Here is an 18,033-nt window from a genome sequence, read left to right on the forward strand (position 1 = left end):
GGAATTGTCTTTATTTTAGTCGTCTGCTTTCAACATTCATGCATGCTGACATGTTGGAGGTGGACATTGCCCTCTGTTCTGCTACCTCTGGCTCCAAACCGAGCACACTCATTTACTGTGAATTAGTGCAAAGTTCAGATCGGATATTACGCCTGCTGTAATCCTTACACATCGTCATTTAATCTCTTTGATTTCTGCTGCTTGCTGTTTGACAAAAGTGGGGAAAGAACAAGTGGGGAAGACCTTTTTTTTTTTCCTGGTGGGAAAAAACAACTCAGCAACATTTCTTTCAGTAAGGAAGTTGCTGTATTTTGCAATGCTGTTTGACTTAAAGACCCATTGAAAAATGAAAATTGTTGTTTTTGGTGTTTTTAACATGTTGTTGTCCTGGTGGAGGACATGTATCAAGAAAATTAACCCTTTAACACCTGAGGCGTCGCCAGTGATGCTTCAACACAAAACCTTTAACATACTATAATTTTTCAACAGTAAACACAACCAGCAGATTCTGAAGGAGAAAAGAGGCGTGAGAAGTTTGAAATAGCCTGTATTTGTTAGGTACAAACTACAATCTGCAGGCCACAAACTCCCTGCTCTGCTTCATTCTGATGCATCCACTCGTGGATGACTAGATCCACGTACATCTTAATTTTTCCTCGTCTGAGCTTGCATCTGGCTCAATAACTCTAATACAACTCTCCATTTTTGTTACACTGCTAATGTTAGATTTGGAGTGTGAAGGGTTGTAAGCTGAGGGAGAGAGTGTAAGCAATGATGGGAATTGCTTTTAAAATAAATCAGGATGATTGGAGTGGGAGTTTTAGCTGTTTTTTTATAATTTAAATTACAATCTGTAAAATTAGCCAGATGAATTTAGTGATTTTGCATTTTTAGTGAGTTCTATGCAAACACTGCATTCTATCACCAGCACCTATTTAAAGAAACTCATTTGACAATGAATTTAGGAGATAACCAGAATAATTGTTCTCTAGAGATTCTTTTATTTTCACGTAATATTGTATTTTAAAATATAACTTAAAACACTATTTTGAATGATCTTTTTAGTTAATGGATAGTAAATTCTGCTTTGAGATTCCCTTACATTTTTAATTGTTGCCATAAAATTTTTAAGGGGACAAATAACCTTAAAGTCTCAATGAAATTATATTTAACTCTATTTTTAAAGAATTTGCAGTTTTTTTTTAGTTATTGTTATGTTGTTTTTAGGCAAAATAATTCTCTATGCATTGCAGTAGGAGTTCACCAAAAAATTCTCCTCTGAGATGTGAGTGGAACTGTTAGTGCAGAAGTTAGCCACTGCTGATGTCCCATCATCCCTTTTTTTTCTTCTTTCTTGCTAGCATTAGGAACCCCCCACACTAACATTAGGAATATTGGAGCATTTTTTTTGTCATTTTCGGATTTATCCTGATTTGAAAAAAAAAATCAAGGATTTGAAATAAGAATTCCTCAGAAATACAATTTTAGTCTTTAATTCTTTTATATATTTACCTCATCGTCAAAAATTCTACAAGAACATGTTAAAACACAATTGTCTTTGAAGTGGGTCTTTAACATGTACCATTTATGCAAGCTTATGTAGTTCCTGCCTCTGAGGAGAAACTGAAATGAGATTATTTTTTCTGCTCACGCTGCCTGGTTTGTCTGCTAAGATGTTGATGCTTTGACATTTGCTGGCTGTGGATTAGTAGCTCCACCAGCTGCTGTCTCCTGTTCTCAGCCTATAATGTTACAGCATCTCTGCCATGTCTTGTATTCGTCTTCTACATGATACACACTAACGGAACAGAGTTGTTTAACGCACTAGTGATGATTGAAAGGTCTTTTTTTATGGGGTCTTACAAGGTTTTCTTGAATGATATATAAACTTTAAATGACTTAAACATTTACTCTGATGAAAATGGGGGCATTTTTCTGATGGAGGTCATTGCATTTATTTATTCAAATTTCAGACAAAAAAAATCATTTTCGCATTTTTGTTGCACCTGCAACGTTGGGGCTGTAAGCTAGTGGGTGAGTGCATAAACAGATGGCTCTCAACAATGGGGAAGGGAAGGGGGGCGGGGTTGCTCTGAACCAACTGTTCCGCCCACAACTCAGAGGCCATTTCTAATGCTACTGCCGCTCTGCAGAAACTATGCCCTAGAAAACTACACAAGTTTTGATTTTTACCAAGAATGGCATAATCGTTATTAAGACTGCTGAGAATGCTTTTAAGATGGATCAAAAGAGGATCGGAGTCGGTCCAAATTTAAAGGGAAAAGCATAAAAAATCAGAACCAAGTTTTTAAACAAAGAAAAAAAAATGCTTTTCTAATCTTTGAAACAGGAATCTTGTTAGTCCCTCTTTAAATTGAGTTAATCAAATAAACGGAGTGAAATGAAAATGTTGTTTCCTCAGGTCTTGCACCCTCGCCAGGGAACTTCATGCCTCCTCACTCATACCCACAAAGCAGACCAGGTTTTGGTCCTCCACCCACAGGACCACCACCTGCAATGAAACCTCCTCCTACTGGAGCCCCAGTGACCAACGCTACACCACCTCCGCCCAAAGCAGATGGTACTTTTCACTTGTTGATTTTAAAACGTTTGATTGATTGAAAGAGCTCAGCTTGGGTCAGTGAGCACAGACGATGTTAGTAAAAGTTTTTTCAGATACAAGTAAATTTGACAAATGTTGCTAGATATGCAGAGGGAACATTTTCATCCGAGATGACAGAATCCGATACACTACATTGTACACTAAAGTGTCCTCCTTCAGTTAGCCAACCATTTCTGCTCTGACTCCTCAATGTTTCTTCCCCTCCTACATGCCAGCTCAGTGTGGGGGGGCTGTCAACTCCCTGCCCCTCACTGAGCCCATCTTCCAGGAGGGGGATATTGAATGTCCAGGTGTGGCTAAATTATAAACTGTCTAGTGTGTGTGTATTCATTCGATGTTGTGTCAGTGCTGTGGTTTCAGTCCTGCCTGGTTGTTTGCTTCATTCTAGCCCTCTGTTTACCTTTTTAACAGATGGAAAAGTTAAAGTTTTACAGACTGCACACACTGGGCTCTATTTTGTGTCTTACTCCAGGTTTGGAGTAATAATTCTTTTAAATTACATGTTTTGAAGTTTTTGTATTGTTTGTGTTTCTGCACATCTCAGTTTTTGGTCCTGTATTGATTTTACTTTCTGCAGTCCAGTTTCACCATATTCATGTGAATTTGAAAAACAGACATGAATATTCAAATACTGAAGAAGAACTCTGCTCATACATGGGCATCATCCTTCCAATCAGTTTTTTCTTCTTTTATGTTGTATTCATTTTAATTTCACTTAATTTTTTTTATCTTTTCCTTTTGGAAAACAGTTCTTAACAAAGTGTCTCTAAAAAGGTGTTTTTGTTGTGATGCAGGAGCAGTAACTGGTAATGGCCCTCAAGCACCAAACAACTTCAACCATGTTGAAAACAAGATGGGTAAGACCTTTTTCTGATCTTTGACTGTATATGAGACCTGGACTGAGTGACTCCTCCCCCTTGTTTTCCAAGCAGTACTGCTGGTTCCAAAAGCCAAAATCCCATAGACTTCTATAGAGAAATAGAATTACTCAGTCATTCTATTTGTCCGAATAATAATTCTTGCTCTGTTACCTTTTTTTTTTTTTTTAACATGTTCCCGCAAATAATGTGTTTTCGTAATATTTTTATGAAGGGCAATTTATTCAAGTTATAAACTGACCAATCAGAAGCTCAATAAAACTAGGTGGTACTCGCAGGTCCCCACGTTCAAAATGTTTGACTGATTTCTTGAAGCCCAGTTTTCAAGTATTGGCTTCTTGCAAGCTCACTCCCGATAGGCGATGGCGGTTGCCATAGAAACCTCAACTCAGACTGACTTAGACCAATCACCGTTCACTGATGGTGCCTAGCTCTAAAATGTTGGCGTCCATATTTGGGAAAAATGACAACTCAACTGACTTCATTCAGTTGGAATCACTTACTAAGTGTGATGTCACACTCACTTTGTCCAGTTCTCATATTCAGTCAATTATTTTGACACTTTTCTACTTTTTTATATCCCTAGACTTGTGTAGATTGTTACACATGTTTGTTAGAATGGTAAAATAACAAACAAATTTTACGTAATTTTGTGATCGGAATCCTTGTATTTTTTAATTTCCTCATGTTAACATTACTGTTATTGAAAGCCTATATATACAATTTTATATATAAATATAATCTTTTACCATCAGAAAATAAACTGACTCCATTTGGTGCTGTTTGTACTGTGGATGTTAGTTACAGTGCTTTTGATTAAATCATTGTTCCCTCACCCAAATGCTGGGATTGCGTTCTAAAAATAACCCGCTCTAGGTGAAATCCGCAAAGTAGAATTACAGATGTTTTATGACAATAAAACCCCTCACTATACACTTTTCTTGACAGACATCAACATCTTCACACTTTTTGTCATGTTCAACCCTTTGGAAGTCTAAAATAAACTTCAACTTATTTTAATATTCTGTAATTGAGATTTTTTTGAATGAAATGTATTATTTAGCAATTATTTGTAGTATTTGGACAAAAGGGATCCTTTATTTAAATAAATATTTGGAAGATGAACGTCAATCAGACAGCTGCAGTGTGCAGCAGAGGACCTGCTGTGAGGGGCGGGGCATAATGGAGGTGTCGGCTATCAGAAATTCAATAACGCGGAAATCAAACGACATTATCTATTATGGGATGAAGACGGTCATGATTTCTCCAGAACAAGCACCTGCGCTGTCTAAAAATTGCAGAAACTCTACAGTTCTCTGTGAAAGTCTCGCCCGCCGCCGTTGCGGGAGGTGAGCAGTTAACCTTACATACAAAAGAGTCAGACACACCTCCACCTGTGAGCTGATTCCAGCTGAGGAGAACACCTGAAATCCAGCTTTATCAAACTATAAACTACTCTAAAAGACATTTTTATTTTATCCTCTGTGTTCAGCTGAACAGATGGAGGATCTTTGTGATACATGGAAATCTGTGAATTTCACCTGAACGTTCTCTTGTTTTTTTTTATTCAAAAACATGTAAATTAGGTTATGGAAACATCTGTTCATGTTGTTTTAATGAAATTACACCTAACATTTTCATTCTATGCTGTATAAATGGTTCGTTGAACGTTTGTGGGGTTTCCACAGCAAAATTAATCACTTTTTTACCCAGACGGAATTTTCAGTTTTTGTATGATTTTATGTCTAGTGTGTGAATACAACATGGGAAAATGACAAAATATGTTTACTGCCACATAGGTGAGGTTGTGCTGATAAAATGGTACCAGCTAAGCAAGCAAATAATCTTTCAAACTGAAAATACTGAGGTAAATATAGAAGTAGATGGATTGAGTTTTAGGCCCTAGATTCCAAAGGGTTAGACTTTCAAACAGTGAAAGGTGAACCATGACATAGTGAGACACCTCTGTGAAAGAGAAGTGTTTGTGATGGTTTGATTATGTTCCGAATGTGGTTTCTATAAAAAGGTTCATTCTGGATCACCCATTACTTAACATTAACGGCTGCATTTGCTTTTCATCCACAGCTGGTCCGACTCAGCCTGGGCCGCCGAGTCGACACGTGGGCCACTATCCATCCCTCCCTCCTGGGTATCAAAGCACTCCGCATGCAGGCCCCCCCATGCATCCTTCACAGCCTTACACTCAGGCTGCTCCACCGTACCAACAGGTGAGGAGCAAGTCTACACCTGATTGTAAAAAATCCTTTCAACTAAATGAAAATAAATTTGTGGGTAGTTTATCATAAATATTGCAGACATTTTCTTTTCATTCTACATAGTTAGGGTAAAGGAGATTGTATCTCTCAGTAAATGTTCTGAAACTTCACTGCATCGTTTTTACCTCCCCTCAGCCGCCCGGCGGCCCCGGCCCGGCCCATTTAAGTCCATCTATGGCAGCCATGAGCCTCCAGTCCAGCACCCCGGAGGCCCTTAGAGTGGTGAACCTGCTGCAGGAAAGAAACCTGCTGCCACTGACCGCAGTGTCGGCGCCAACACCCTGCCTCCCCCAAGACCTGCAGAAGATCAACTGCAACCCAGAGTGAGCAAATGCAGGAAATGTCCCTTTCCATATGAAACATTCAGACATTTTGAAAAGGAAGCCAGATTTTATATTAAATTTATACTGCTCTTGAAACTTTTATTGGTGCAGTAATGTTGTGCTGATCAAATATAGTTGTGTCCTTTATTTAGCATATTTCAGCGCTCTCTAAACTGTTTTTTTACATTTTCAGGGTTTTCCGTAGTACCCTGACCAGCATCCCTCAGAGCCAGTCGCTGCTTAACAAAGCAAAGATGCCTTTGGGCCTGCTGCTCCACCCCTTCAAAGACCTTTCGGTAAAAACACACATTTCCTTCCCTTTTCACAATAAAAGTTCTATCTAAATAATTAGTTTTCTTTCAAAGTAAAACCTTTTGTTTCCTTTGCTTCTACATATTTGGAACCAAAAATAATTTAGAGGTTAAACATTGTGTGTTAATGCAGTAAATCACTATCGGTAATCACAAAAAATATGATCCTAAAAGGTCTAAAACGGCTAAACTTACAGGTTTGAAGATAACTTAACGCTGTGGTTAAGCAGCGTAACATGAGGGTTAGTGCGTCATGAGAACTCTTGTCGTGTCAAAGTGGCCTAAGGGAGGCATTGCGTCACTTCTGGCGAAACGGGTTCATATTAGGTTGTAACGGAGAACTATTTGTGATGCCGTTATCTTAGACATTGGTGGAAATGTTCTGTTTTATAGGGTTTAAACCTCTGAACCAGCACACAGCTGTAGTTTAGTCATATCTCCCTGTAGGTTGCCCGGTGGCTCTAACGTACTTCATGACAGATTTTCTCCTGTAAACTGCCTCTTGACTCTGCTGAGTTGGAAGAAGACCAAACTCCAAACGCCTTTTAATTAAACGTTTCATGATGATGTAAGAATTCTTCTCAAATGATGAAAGCTTTATTTATGTTTCAGCTTGAGTGATCGGATAAAGATCTTAAAAATCTGCTTTTTTATATTGGTAGCTGTTGACACTTGATTGAAGCCCTTTAAAGCTATTTTCTCTCGGTGTTATGCTCCTCCAAAGTAATTGGCACACAGAGCTCAGTTTTGTCTTTTATGCTTTTTTTCTTATTGATTTAGATGAAGGATTTGGATTGCATAAACTGGATCCTTTTCTTGGAAAACTGTGTGACTAATATGCCTCTTAGCCATTTTTGTCTCTAAAAGGTGGTTTGTGCTTCTGTGAAAAGTGAAGAAACATTAGATGTTGCACAATGCAGATATGCAATATTATTTTATTTTGAAAAGCCAGTTATTTTCTTTCTGTTTCGCCCTCTCGACTTTTACCGCGTTCTGCTTTCACCATTGCAGCAGCTTCCTGTGGTGACCTCCAGCACCATCGTCAGGTGTCGGTCCTGCAGAACCTACATCAACCCCTTCGTCTCATTCCTAGACCAGAGAAGGTGGAAGTGCAACCTGTGCTTTCGAGTCAATGATGGTAAGACTGGCAAGAAAGATGGGAGCAGACGAATAATCTGACAGAGCAGGAGGCAGTTTTAAGTTCAACAGAATGTTTGAAATACTTCAAATGTTTTCAAAGAAACATTGTGCTGCGATTTTATAGATGTAAACAGAGTGTTGTCTTGTGTAGTTCCAGAGGAGTTCATGTACAATCCGGTCAGCAGATCATACGGCGAACCACACAAAAGACCCGAGGTGCAGAACGCCACGATTGAATTCATTGCTCCTTCAGAATACATGGTGAGTCATGAGAAGCCAAACTCTGTGAGAGAGCAAAAATATTTCTATTTTATGTAAATTCTAAACATGTTGTGTTTGCCTGAATGTTGTACAGTTGCGACCGCCCCAACCTGCTGTTTATCTCTTCGTTCTGGACGTATCTCACAACGCCGTGGAAACGGGTTACCTGACTGTGTTCTGCCAGTCGCTGCTGGAAAACATCAATGCGTACGTTTACATTTTCAAATCATTTATCTACCTTCTTTTTCTTTCACTTTTAATTAAAACATTCAACACATTTTTGCTGCAGATTATTTTAAATCTACAATTTTGTTTTCCTGTTTTAGTTTCAAACACATTAGGCATTCTAGTAACAGGAAGTCAGTTGTGTACAAAGATCTCATTGTTGCGTCCAAGAAACCAGTTCAAGCTTTGTGACAGGACGTGCGATCTTTCTGATAAGAGAAGAAAATGAACACATTGTGGTCAGAAAGGGTCAGACGGTGACACGAGAAGACTGGACTCCCACTTTGATCAGTCGAGTAAGACTAAATGAATAGGTAATTTATGCTAAAGTCAGTTGAAACTAAGTCTAATTCGACCATTTTTCTGGTTTTAATCAGTCCAGTCTCCTTTTTTCATACTGGATGTGCTTGTGGGCTGCTGGAAACCTTGATTACCATGATGTGTGTTCAGAATCTGCTTTTGTATGTCTCAGGTTTGGGTGACCAACATGACTCTTTACCCCTCTTAAGCCACGTTCATACTGAATGCAGTTTGAGCATCAGGGGTGTCGAGTTTCAATGTTCATTTAATGTACAGATGTGATCAGAGGTCCAACAGAATGTTTTAAGCATTGGAAGAGTCATGATTCTCTAGCAGCAGGGCATTTTGGGAAAAAAAAATTAAACATAAAGAACTCTGCTTTGATTTTGACGTGTTGATGAAATTAACAAACCAAGTCCAAAACCAACATGGAGGAGAATTTGATTGTTCTACTTTCTAATATTATTCTTACTTGTATGTAGAAAATAATAAATTTTCCTCTAATTTTATTCTGATTTTTATTTTTTACCCTCCTCTGACTATTTCGGGGCAGCAAGTCAACAAACTGGGTTACAGACAGATGGAAGTACCGCTGAAAGCATCAGTAATTCAGGGGCAGCTATGGAGTAGATGGTGAAGCTCACCGTACTGGAAGAGTCTCTGAATGATCTCATAAATCCAGACAGCTTGCCTATGTTTTTAAAAGCCTGATGTACAACTATCATCCATGCCTTTCATAGGCAGCGAATTTCCCACACGCCAAAGCCGAGACGACTGGCGTTTGAGAATTTCAGTGGATCAATAAGATTCTCTTCCTTTTGGGTCCAAACTTCTTTTACTGACTAATTAACTAATTTAATTCTGCCAGACTATATAACTATTAGATGCATCCATTATGATTCTGAATCTTTTTTTGAATTTTTAGAATAATCGAGAACCAAACAATGAATGTCAAACATTTAGCTGAACTTAAGCACATTCTGCAGCTTTTTAACTCTGACATTCAAAGATCAAACAAACATGAATAACCTTGGAGACCATGTGAATTGATTGACCTAGAGTTCGCTTAAAGCTCATGTTTGGAAACATTTTGGATTTTCCAGTGTTGATGGTTAAAGGGTTTTAAAGACAAAAGTTTGCTGTAAGTTTTTGTACCATATTAAATATTTAGGGAACAACAAACATACTAAATAATTCCTCACACTTTCACAATATATTAAAATCAAACAAAATACAGTAAAGAGCATTCTGGCTAAGTTCATCTATTGAGAAGTATATTTAAAGTCATTGAGTTCAGTGAAAGGTTTTCCTTAGGAAGTTGTCTATTGTTGATGTTGTGAAAGTTTTTATCAAATGACATTTTTTTTCTGTTCCTAATAAAAACTAAACAAGTTTATTGATCTTTACTCACAAATGCACTTTAGTGGACAGAGGTAAATAATATTCGTCTGTGGTAAATTAGAGAACATTTCAGGATGCTTTGATGATTCTTCTTACCATTTTTTTGTTTTTCCAAAAACAAAGCGATAGGATAAAGGTTAATAACAGATTAACTTCACCTTTGATGTGTCTGTGTCTCCCTCAGGCTTCCAGGAGACTCGCGGACAAAAGTCGGCTTCATTACTTTCGACAGCACCATCCATTTCTACAACCTCCAGGAGGGCCTTTCCCAGCCGCAGATGCTCATTGTGTCTGACATCGAAGGTGAGAAGCAGCCAAAGCTCAATCTTCTTCTACTTCAAATCCCCAGAAACCAAACTTCCTCCAAAAACGTCTCCATGTCTGTGTGAAGCTAACCGCTTTGTAAAATTTGTCCTTAGATATCTTTTTACCAACACCTGACAGCCTTCTAGTAAACCTCAATGAATGCAAAGAGGTGAGGGTTAAAATGCATTAAAACAATCATTCTAGAAGAAGCAACGATCACACTTTATTCACACTCACTTTGTTTTCCAGCTGGTGCAGGATCTGTTGAAGAGTTTACCAAATCTGTTCATGAAGACGATGGAGACCCAGTCCGCTTTGGGTTCAGCTCTGCAAGCTGCCTTCAAGTTGCTGTCGCCCACTGGGGGGCGCATGTCTGTCTTTCAGACCCAGCTGCCTAACCTCGGGATGGGGGCGCTCCAGTCCAGAGAGGACCCCAACCAGAGGGCTTCTGCCAAGGTATACGCTTTAGCTCATCGGTCTCAAGGAGAGCGCTAAAGACTCACTCTGATGGTGTTTTTAACATGATCTAGTGTTTTTTTTCTCACGATGGACATGTATAGAGAAAATTGAGCTCAAAATTTTATTTCAGAGTATTTTTTGTTCAGCTCCGCCACTGTTGTGCGTGACGGTAAATGTTGGCAAGGTTTCTCCACGCCAACAGTCTCGCCCACCATTCACAGGAGAATTTCTAACAAACTACTGCCGCTCTGCAGAAACTATGTCCTAGAAAATGATACAGATTTTATGATTTTGGATTAAAAACTGCACAATCACAATTAAAAGACCACTGGGAATGATTTTAAAATAGATCAAAACATACTACAGGATGTCCCTCCAACCATAAGTAAATAAAAAGAATACGTTTCTAGGAATAAACATTGTCACTGACGTCTAACTAAATACAAACTCACAATTTCATTTATTTTCAGGACATCCAACATTTATCGCCCGCAACGGATTTCTACAAGAAGCTGGCCCTGGACTGCTCCGGCCAGCAGGTGGCCGTAGATCTGTTCCTGCTCAGTTCTCAGTACTGTGACCTGGCATCACTGGGTGAGTTTGAGCCTGAATTCAGTTTGACCATTAGAAACTGTAAACTCCACAGTGGAAATTGAGTGTTTGGACAAGAAATGGAACTGTTACTGGGATCTTCCAAAAACACACTACGTCCATGTTTAACCAATTCAGTTAGTTACAATCAATGTGTTGACTATCACATGCTCTTGGTGTGAAAATACAGGTGGAAAAATAACATCAAAGTCTCAGTTGAGTGTTGATCCTTCACTTGGTCGAAAATACAAATGAGTTCATTAATGTGGAAATGAGTCCATTGATGCTCAGCTTCAGTTTATGTGAAGATAATTTTCCTAAAACACATGCTTCTCTCTTCCCAGGCTGCATATCCAGATACTCGGCCGGCAGTGTTTACCACTACCCCTCCTACCACCACCAGCACAACCCGGCTCAGGTGGAGCGCTTCCAGAAGGACCTGAAGAGATACTTAACCAGAAAAATCGGCTTCGAGGCTGTTATGAGGATACGGTGCACCAAAGGTCAAACTGCTGAGAACTTTCACTTTATTGAATTTACATGAAGTCAAATCAGGATTAGTGGGAAGCAAATTTAAAGGAAAAGAAAGAAAAACCAAAAGAAAAGTTAAAATTTCCAAATAGTTTTAAGCTCGAAATATAGTTAAACCTAAAGTTAAGAAAAAACTTTAAACTTAACGAATTGAAAACTCATCAAATGAAAAACAAGTTTTTTGTAACAGCTGCTGTTTTGTGTTTTCATTTGTTGTTTTAGACCAGTTGCTTTAGTTTTTTTTTTCTTCTTCGCTTTCAGTCCTTAATGAACAGTTTCAATTCAGATTTTTTTCAGTGTTGAGTCCATTTGTACGTTAGGGCGGAGCTTTGAGCCCGTTGACAACTGGGTTATGATTGACTTCAGGTGACAGGTTATGATGTCATTTCTGCACCAGAACGGCAATATTCAAATAAAAATTTAATATTCCTCCTCATTTCTAATCTCTTTTTAAAATGTACAATCTGGTTTTTCATTCACTTTTACCTGATCCTGATTTGCCCCCATATTTTGTCTCTGAATACTTGTAGCAGTTATGTTTTAAAATAGACATTTATCCAGATGTTATTAGATCTGTGATTTTCTTTGTCATCTGTTCTTAACTTCCCGTCTCTGTCCCCTGCAGGCCTCTCCATCCACACGTTCCACGGCAACTTCTTTGTGCGCTCCACAGACTTGTTGTCGCTGCCCAACGTCAACCCCGACGCCGGCTTCGCGGTTCAGATGTCCATCGAGGAAAACCTGGATGACATGCAGGTGGTTTCCTTCCAGGCTGCTCTGCTTTACACGTCCAGCAAAGGTACTCGCTGGTGTTGTCTTGGACTTTAGGACTCTCATACCTCATTTTTTTGTTGTTTCTAAAGAAGTTTTTGTTGTTCTCACAGGGGAGAGGAGGATCCGAGTGCACACTTTGTGTCTCCCTGTGGTCAGTTCTCTGTCTGATATCTTTGCGGGGGCTGATGTTCAAGCCATTACTGGACTGTTGGCTTCTATGGGTGAGTAGGATTTGGCTAACTTAATACTTTTATGACCCATCATTACTGTTTTTTTGTACTCGTTTTTGAAAATCTTTCTCCTGATGAGTTCTCCTTTTTTCCAGCTGTGGACCGGTCGGTGACGGCCAGCCTGAGTGACGCCAGAGACGCCATGACAAACGCCGTCATTGACTCGCTGTCATCCTACCGACAATCTGTGCTGACCATCCAACAACCCGGGCTGCTAGCGCCCGCCTGCCTCAGGCTCTTCCCGCTTTACATCCTGGCTCTTCTCAAACAGGTTTTCTTGTCTTTTAGACCTATATTTGTTCTGATTTCCTGTAGGCATGACATTAAATGTTCAAGAGAGGAGCCGTTCTTGTTGATTCTGAGGTATATTTGGCTACCGTCAGCATAAAAATCAAATCCATGTTTCCTTATGATAGAACCCAAAGGAAGTAGATAGAGAGAAAACAGAAGTGGTCCCAAAATTGAGCCCTGTGGGACCCCAGATGATAGTGCTGTCTCTGAGGTAAATTTAGAAAGACTCATGCTCATAGTTCGGTTTGCCAGGTATGTGTCTTAAACCAGGTTAGAGCAGTGCCACCATCCCCACCACATTTTGGAGCCTTGACAGCAAGGTTCGTATCATTTTCAGTGAAATGGACAAAAAAGGGTAAAAAGATAAAAGCTTAACCCATAAGAACCCATGGTGATATCAGAGTAACAGAATTATATCAGAAATGTGTTCCTTGGTACATTTGTGGTACATTCCACATAATTTTATTTTTCAGGAAAAAATGGGTTAAAATTTATTTTTAAAAAAGCTTCAAACCAAATATTTAATAAAAGTAAAAGTAAACCTGATCTCTTGACATTATCAGTGTTGTATGATAGTAATGAGGGCGAGTGGGTGAAATCTGCGGTACACGTGTGTGCTGAACTGTTGCTAGTGATCCATTGCACCCCTAGATTAAACAAGCGACTCGACCTCTGTTTACTGAGGTCATGGTTGTACCTCCAGACTGACCCGGTTACCGTTTGTACCCCACAGAGAGCCTTCAGGACGGGCACCAGCACCAGGCTGGACGACCGTATGTTTGCCATGTACCAGCTGAAGTACCAGCCGCTGGCCTACAGCATGCTGATGATCCATCCTGCTCTGTACCGCGTCGACGACCTGACTGACGAGGTGAGGATGAGGAGGATAACAGCCCCATGGAAAGAAATCATATTTAAAAAGTTGTTCAGGATCTTAAAATATTCTTATTTTTTTTTACCTTAAAAAAATACATTTAGAATTACTTATGTTTTTCCACCTCAAATTACAGTTCTTTGCTTAAAGACCCAGTCCAATGAAAATTGTCTTTGGTGTTTTAACTTGTTTCATGGCATTTTTCCCATAATGGAGTTCATATTTTAAGAAATTAAGTTTAAAATTACATTTGTGAATATTTCTTAATTCAAATTGTTGTGAATCGGGAGCAACCAAAAAAATGCCATTTAAAAAAAAAAAAAAAAAAAAAAAAAAAAAAAAATGCCACAAGCTCCCCCTGCTCCACTCCATTCTGATTTGTAGACATATACATCCATGAACGTCTTTGTTGTCCTCATCTGAGCTGGAGTCTGTATTAAAATTGTAAAATTGTACAGCTGGACAGCTCTAATTCTTTCACTGGTTCGACAGTAATGTTATCTTGGAGGTGTAAGCTAGCACCCACAACTCGGAGGTGGATTTCTGATAAACTTCTGCCGTTTTACAGAAACTATGTCCTAGAAAACAGAAGTTTTTTTTTATTTTGGCTTAAAACAGCATCATTATAATTAAAAGACCCTCTGGGGATGGTTTTAGATCAAAAGATGATTGAGGTGGGACTTAAAATTGTTATTTTTCAATCTTGTTTTCCATCTTTGCTTAATATTTCATTTTTCCTCCCTCCCGTCCGTAGGGGGCGCTAAACATCAACGAGCGGACCATCCCTCAGCCCAGACTGCTTCAGCTGTCTGTGGAGAAGCTCAACAGGGATGGGGCATTCCTTATGGATGCTGGAACTGTACGTTTTCAAACGAGCACTTTTTTGTTTTAGCTCTGTTTTCTGTCTCAAATTTAATTTTTTTTTCTTTTGTTCCGTTTCTAAAGGTCATGTATTTGTGGATCGGACGAAACTGCCACCCGAACTTCCTCACACAAGTCCTGGGAGTTCCAAACTGCTCCAGCGTGCCTGAGAATTTGGTAAGAAACATGACGTTGCTTTTTTTCATATCTCACTTAACTCCTCCTCAATTTTTAACATACATGTAGCATTCATAGTTATTTATAACTTTACTTCTTTGAGGTAAAACAGTGTCAAAGAATGAGGGATTTGATGAAAAACACAACAAATGTGAGCTAAAAGATCCCTTTGACTCTCCTCACAGTATCTCCTCCCAGAGCTGGACACTGCAGAGTCCCAGAGAACCAGAGCCTTCGTTGGATGGCTCAGGGATCAGAGGCCGTTCTTCCCCTCCATCCACGTCATCAAGTGAGTCGCAGACCGTACTGGGTTTTTAAAAAAGTCAGAAATGAACTGAAAACACATTTTATTTCACTGCTGTTAGCAGAGAAACTTCAGCAGAGGAGCTTGTTTCAGATGTCTCTGCTGGATTTTTCTGCTTAAATCTTCTCAAAGCATCACGACTCTGGAACAACTGTCAGCTTTATGAACACAGCAGTTGTTCTGTTTATAAAGCATGGAAGTAAAATAAAAGAAGTGGTGATTCTTTGATCTTATAGCAGTGTGTCAGAATGGATGGCAGTAGAAGAGACGGTACTCTAAAACAGAGTTGCTGATAAGAAAACAAAAAACTTTCCATTTAGGTCATTTTCTTATTCAAGAGCAAGTTTTATTTTTTGAAAATTACTGATTCCTGTCCACCATCTAAGACTCACGGTCCTTCTTAGAGTGGATGCTCCTACTGCTAAATTAAAAGCCCCAAGCTTGCAAAGTTAATTTAAAAAAAGGCATCTTTGTAAAATTTTTAAGGAGCCATTTAGAAAATGAAGAGTTTTCAATTTAAAAGAAAAGCAAATCTGCTATTTACAAACCAAACAAGGAGTCTAACTCAAAATTTGGATTTATTTTGATAGTTATTGTTCTAACACATACTAAACCCACTGATGATACATGTTTACTGATAATAAAGTGGATTCATGTTTATTATTATATTTTAAAAATACCAGTTTTATGACATTCGTTTTTTTTTTTTTTTTTTTGCTTCTCTCACCTTAAAAGTCAAACGCAGTGCAAGTTCAACTGTGTCCTAGCACAAAGCAAAATCTTTTGAGAAGAGAAAGAGGTTACAAGAACAAAAATTGATTAGTGTCATAAAAAAACCCTAAAATCGTTGCACCATGTAACAGCAGCATTTATCTTTAAAATGCTCATCCAGATGAGTTAAAAAAAAAAACCATCAAAATATTGACATTAAATTACTCCACAGCCTGAAAAATGGTTGGAGACCACTCAGATAAAATGCAAAACAATTGTCAAAAACTAGAACATTTCATTAAACTGAATTGGTAGGTGAATTGAATTTGAGATTAATCAAACAAGTTTCTGAGGTCATTTCAGACGATAAATGTCTTCTCACAGGATAAAAGAATGAATCCTTGATGAAAACAGCTGAGAAGATCACTGAGAATATTCCAACCTGACAGGTTTTGTTTTTACTGCTTCCTCAGGGACGAAAGCCAGCTGAAACCTCACTTTATGCAGAACATGATCGAAGACCGGACGGAGTCGGCCTTGTCCTACTACGAGTTCCTCCTCCACCTCCAGCAGCAGATCTCCAAATAACTCACAGAGGATTGTTTGAGTGGAGGAAACCTCAGAGCAAGGACTCGTGTATGTGTGTGCATATATATGTGTGTGTGTGTGTGACGGCATTGAGGATGCCTCTTTCTCCAGCTGTGGTCCACCATTCTGTCTGAGAACCAGCCGAGCTTGAAAGGAGGCTCGGTTAAACGGTGCCGAGGCGCAGACACTCGACGGTGATGTAATCTGGCACTTTTCCAAACAGCCGAAAGCGCGTATAAGAGGAGGAACTTAGAGGAGAAGTTTGTAATGATCATAACGTCAGGAATTACATGAATCAGTGTTTATTCTTATAGAACAATGCTGTCAAACTGGGGTATCGTTCCGGTACAGATGTTGGTCCTGCTGGAAAAGCACGCCTGTCTTTACTGACACTAACCTGAGCATGCTGGATTTAGGTTCAGTTCTCAGACTGCGTCTGGACGCCACCTGGAGCCTTTCTGTGCGCATCTCCTGAGTTCTGGCATCGCTTCGTCTCTTCAGGACTGAGCGTGCTCTTTTATTTTGACAGTCATTCTAACCACGAGTCGAACAAAAGTGTGGACTGTGATGTTGAAGACAGGTGGACTCCGCCGTCTGTACCTCATGTCTCTTTCTGGACATTCGGAAAAATCTCTAACAACATCGCTGTTCTGTTTCCTTTCCTTCCTGATTGTTTAATTTATGAGACTCCCAATCTGATTAAATTCTGTAATTGCCTTGTATGGGAACTCACTTTTTATTATTAAACCTCCTGTTTAAGTACAGACTCTATATATGAACTATTTTAATATGATATGGGAAATTCTTTAACACAGACAAAAAGCCATTGTGATCTCTTAATCATGCTTATTAATACTTGTATATTGAAGACTGCGTTATATAAAGGTGGAGAAATGCTGATGATTTTAGTATAAAGAAAATGATACTAAGAGAATAAACTGTCTGGGACTTTTTAAATGAACTTTTTGGTGTTTTGGATGTCAGACAATGTTTGTTCGAGATTTAAATCAAGACTATTTGATTTAAGGGCTCAGACTTTAACCATTTCAAACTGTTTTCAATCTGTTTTATTTCAAAAATCTAGTTCGGAGCTAATGCGTGTCATATTTTTGTGTCAGAAAAACTTTGATTCGGCATCGTACATCCTCACAATGTGCTTCCATTAAACGCAGCAGACCAACTCACTGGAAAAAAAAGCTTATCCATGGGGGAAGAAAAGACTATATGAAGGTAAACTGAATTATTTGGGTGGAATAACATGAAACAGCAATAAATCATAAGCAGATTTTTTTTTTTTTTTAATTCACTGCCTTCTTGTCATCTTAACATTAAAATATGACAGTTTTTCAACAACCACATTTCTACACATGTCTACAATAAAGACTGTAGTAAAGTAAATAGTTAACCTTTTGTATTTACTTGTATTTGACTGTATTAATTTATAAATAAAAATGCTGATTTTAGAAGATCTTCAATCCAATTAAAGGAGTTTTAACATCATTTTTCCTCTTAATTCAAAACTTCAGTTATTTTTTGTTTTATTCCATTTTGTTTGTTTTACTGTAATTATTTTTTTGTTATTCCTGTAGAAATTGTGA

At 38.7% G+C, this 18,033-nt stretch overlaps 1 protein-coding gene across 1 annotated transcript in view; it reads left to right on the forward strand.

Annotated features, from left to right (window-relative positions):
• sec24a (SEC24 homolog A, COPII coat complex component) overlaps positions 1-17,486 on the forward strand; it is a 22,004-nt gene extending 4,518 nt beyond the window's left edge. The window contains exons 3-23 of the mRNA XM_024262306.2: positions 2,423-2,581; positions 3,418-3,480; positions 5,587-5,729; positions 5,913-6,100; positions 6,294-6,396; positions 7,423-7,549; positions 7,703-7,812; positions 7,907-8,019; positions 9,923-10,041; positions 10,158-10,213; positions 10,294-10,500; positions 10,974-11,097; positions 11,439-11,597; positions 12,251-12,424; positions 12,510-12,620; positions 12,725-12,900; positions 13,654-13,791; positions 14,549-14,653; positions 14,740-14,832; positions 15,018-15,121; positions 16,321-17,486. Of these exons, the coding sequence (XP_024118074.1) occupies positions 2,423-2,581; positions 3,418-3,480; positions 5,587-5,729; positions 5,913-6,100; positions 6,294-6,396; positions 7,423-7,549; positions 7,703-7,812; positions 7,907-8,019; positions 9,923-10,041; positions 10,158-10,213; positions 10,294-10,500; positions 10,974-11,097; positions 11,439-11,597; positions 12,251-12,424; positions 12,510-12,620; positions 12,725-12,900; positions 13,654-13,791; positions 14,549-14,653; positions 14,740-14,832; positions 15,018-15,121; positions 16,321-16,435 (2,687 nt within the window). The 3' untranslated portion in view covers positions 16,436-17,486. The remainder of the gene's footprint in view (positions 1-2,422; positions 2,582-3,417; positions 3,481-5,586; positions 5,730-5,912; positions 6,101-6,293; positions 6,397-7,422; positions 7,550-7,702; positions 7,813-7,906; positions 8,020-9,922; positions 10,042-10,157; positions 10,214-10,293; positions 10,501-10,973; positions 11,098-11,438; positions 11,598-12,250; positions 12,425-12,509; positions 12,621-12,724; positions 12,901-13,653; positions 13,792-14,548; positions 14,654-14,739; positions 14,833-15,017; positions 15,122-16,320) is intronic.
• The last annotated feature ends 547 nt before the right edge of the window (positions 17,487-18,033 follow it).

The sequence above is a fragment of the Oryzias melastigma genome, linkage group LG14 (assembly GCF_002922805.2).
Source record: "Oryzias melastigma strain HK-1 linkage group LG14, ASM292280v2, whole genome shotgun sequence".
Lineage (NCBI taxonomy): Eukaryota > Metazoa > Chordata > Actinopteri > Beloniformes > Adrianichthyidae > Oryzias > Oryzias melastigma.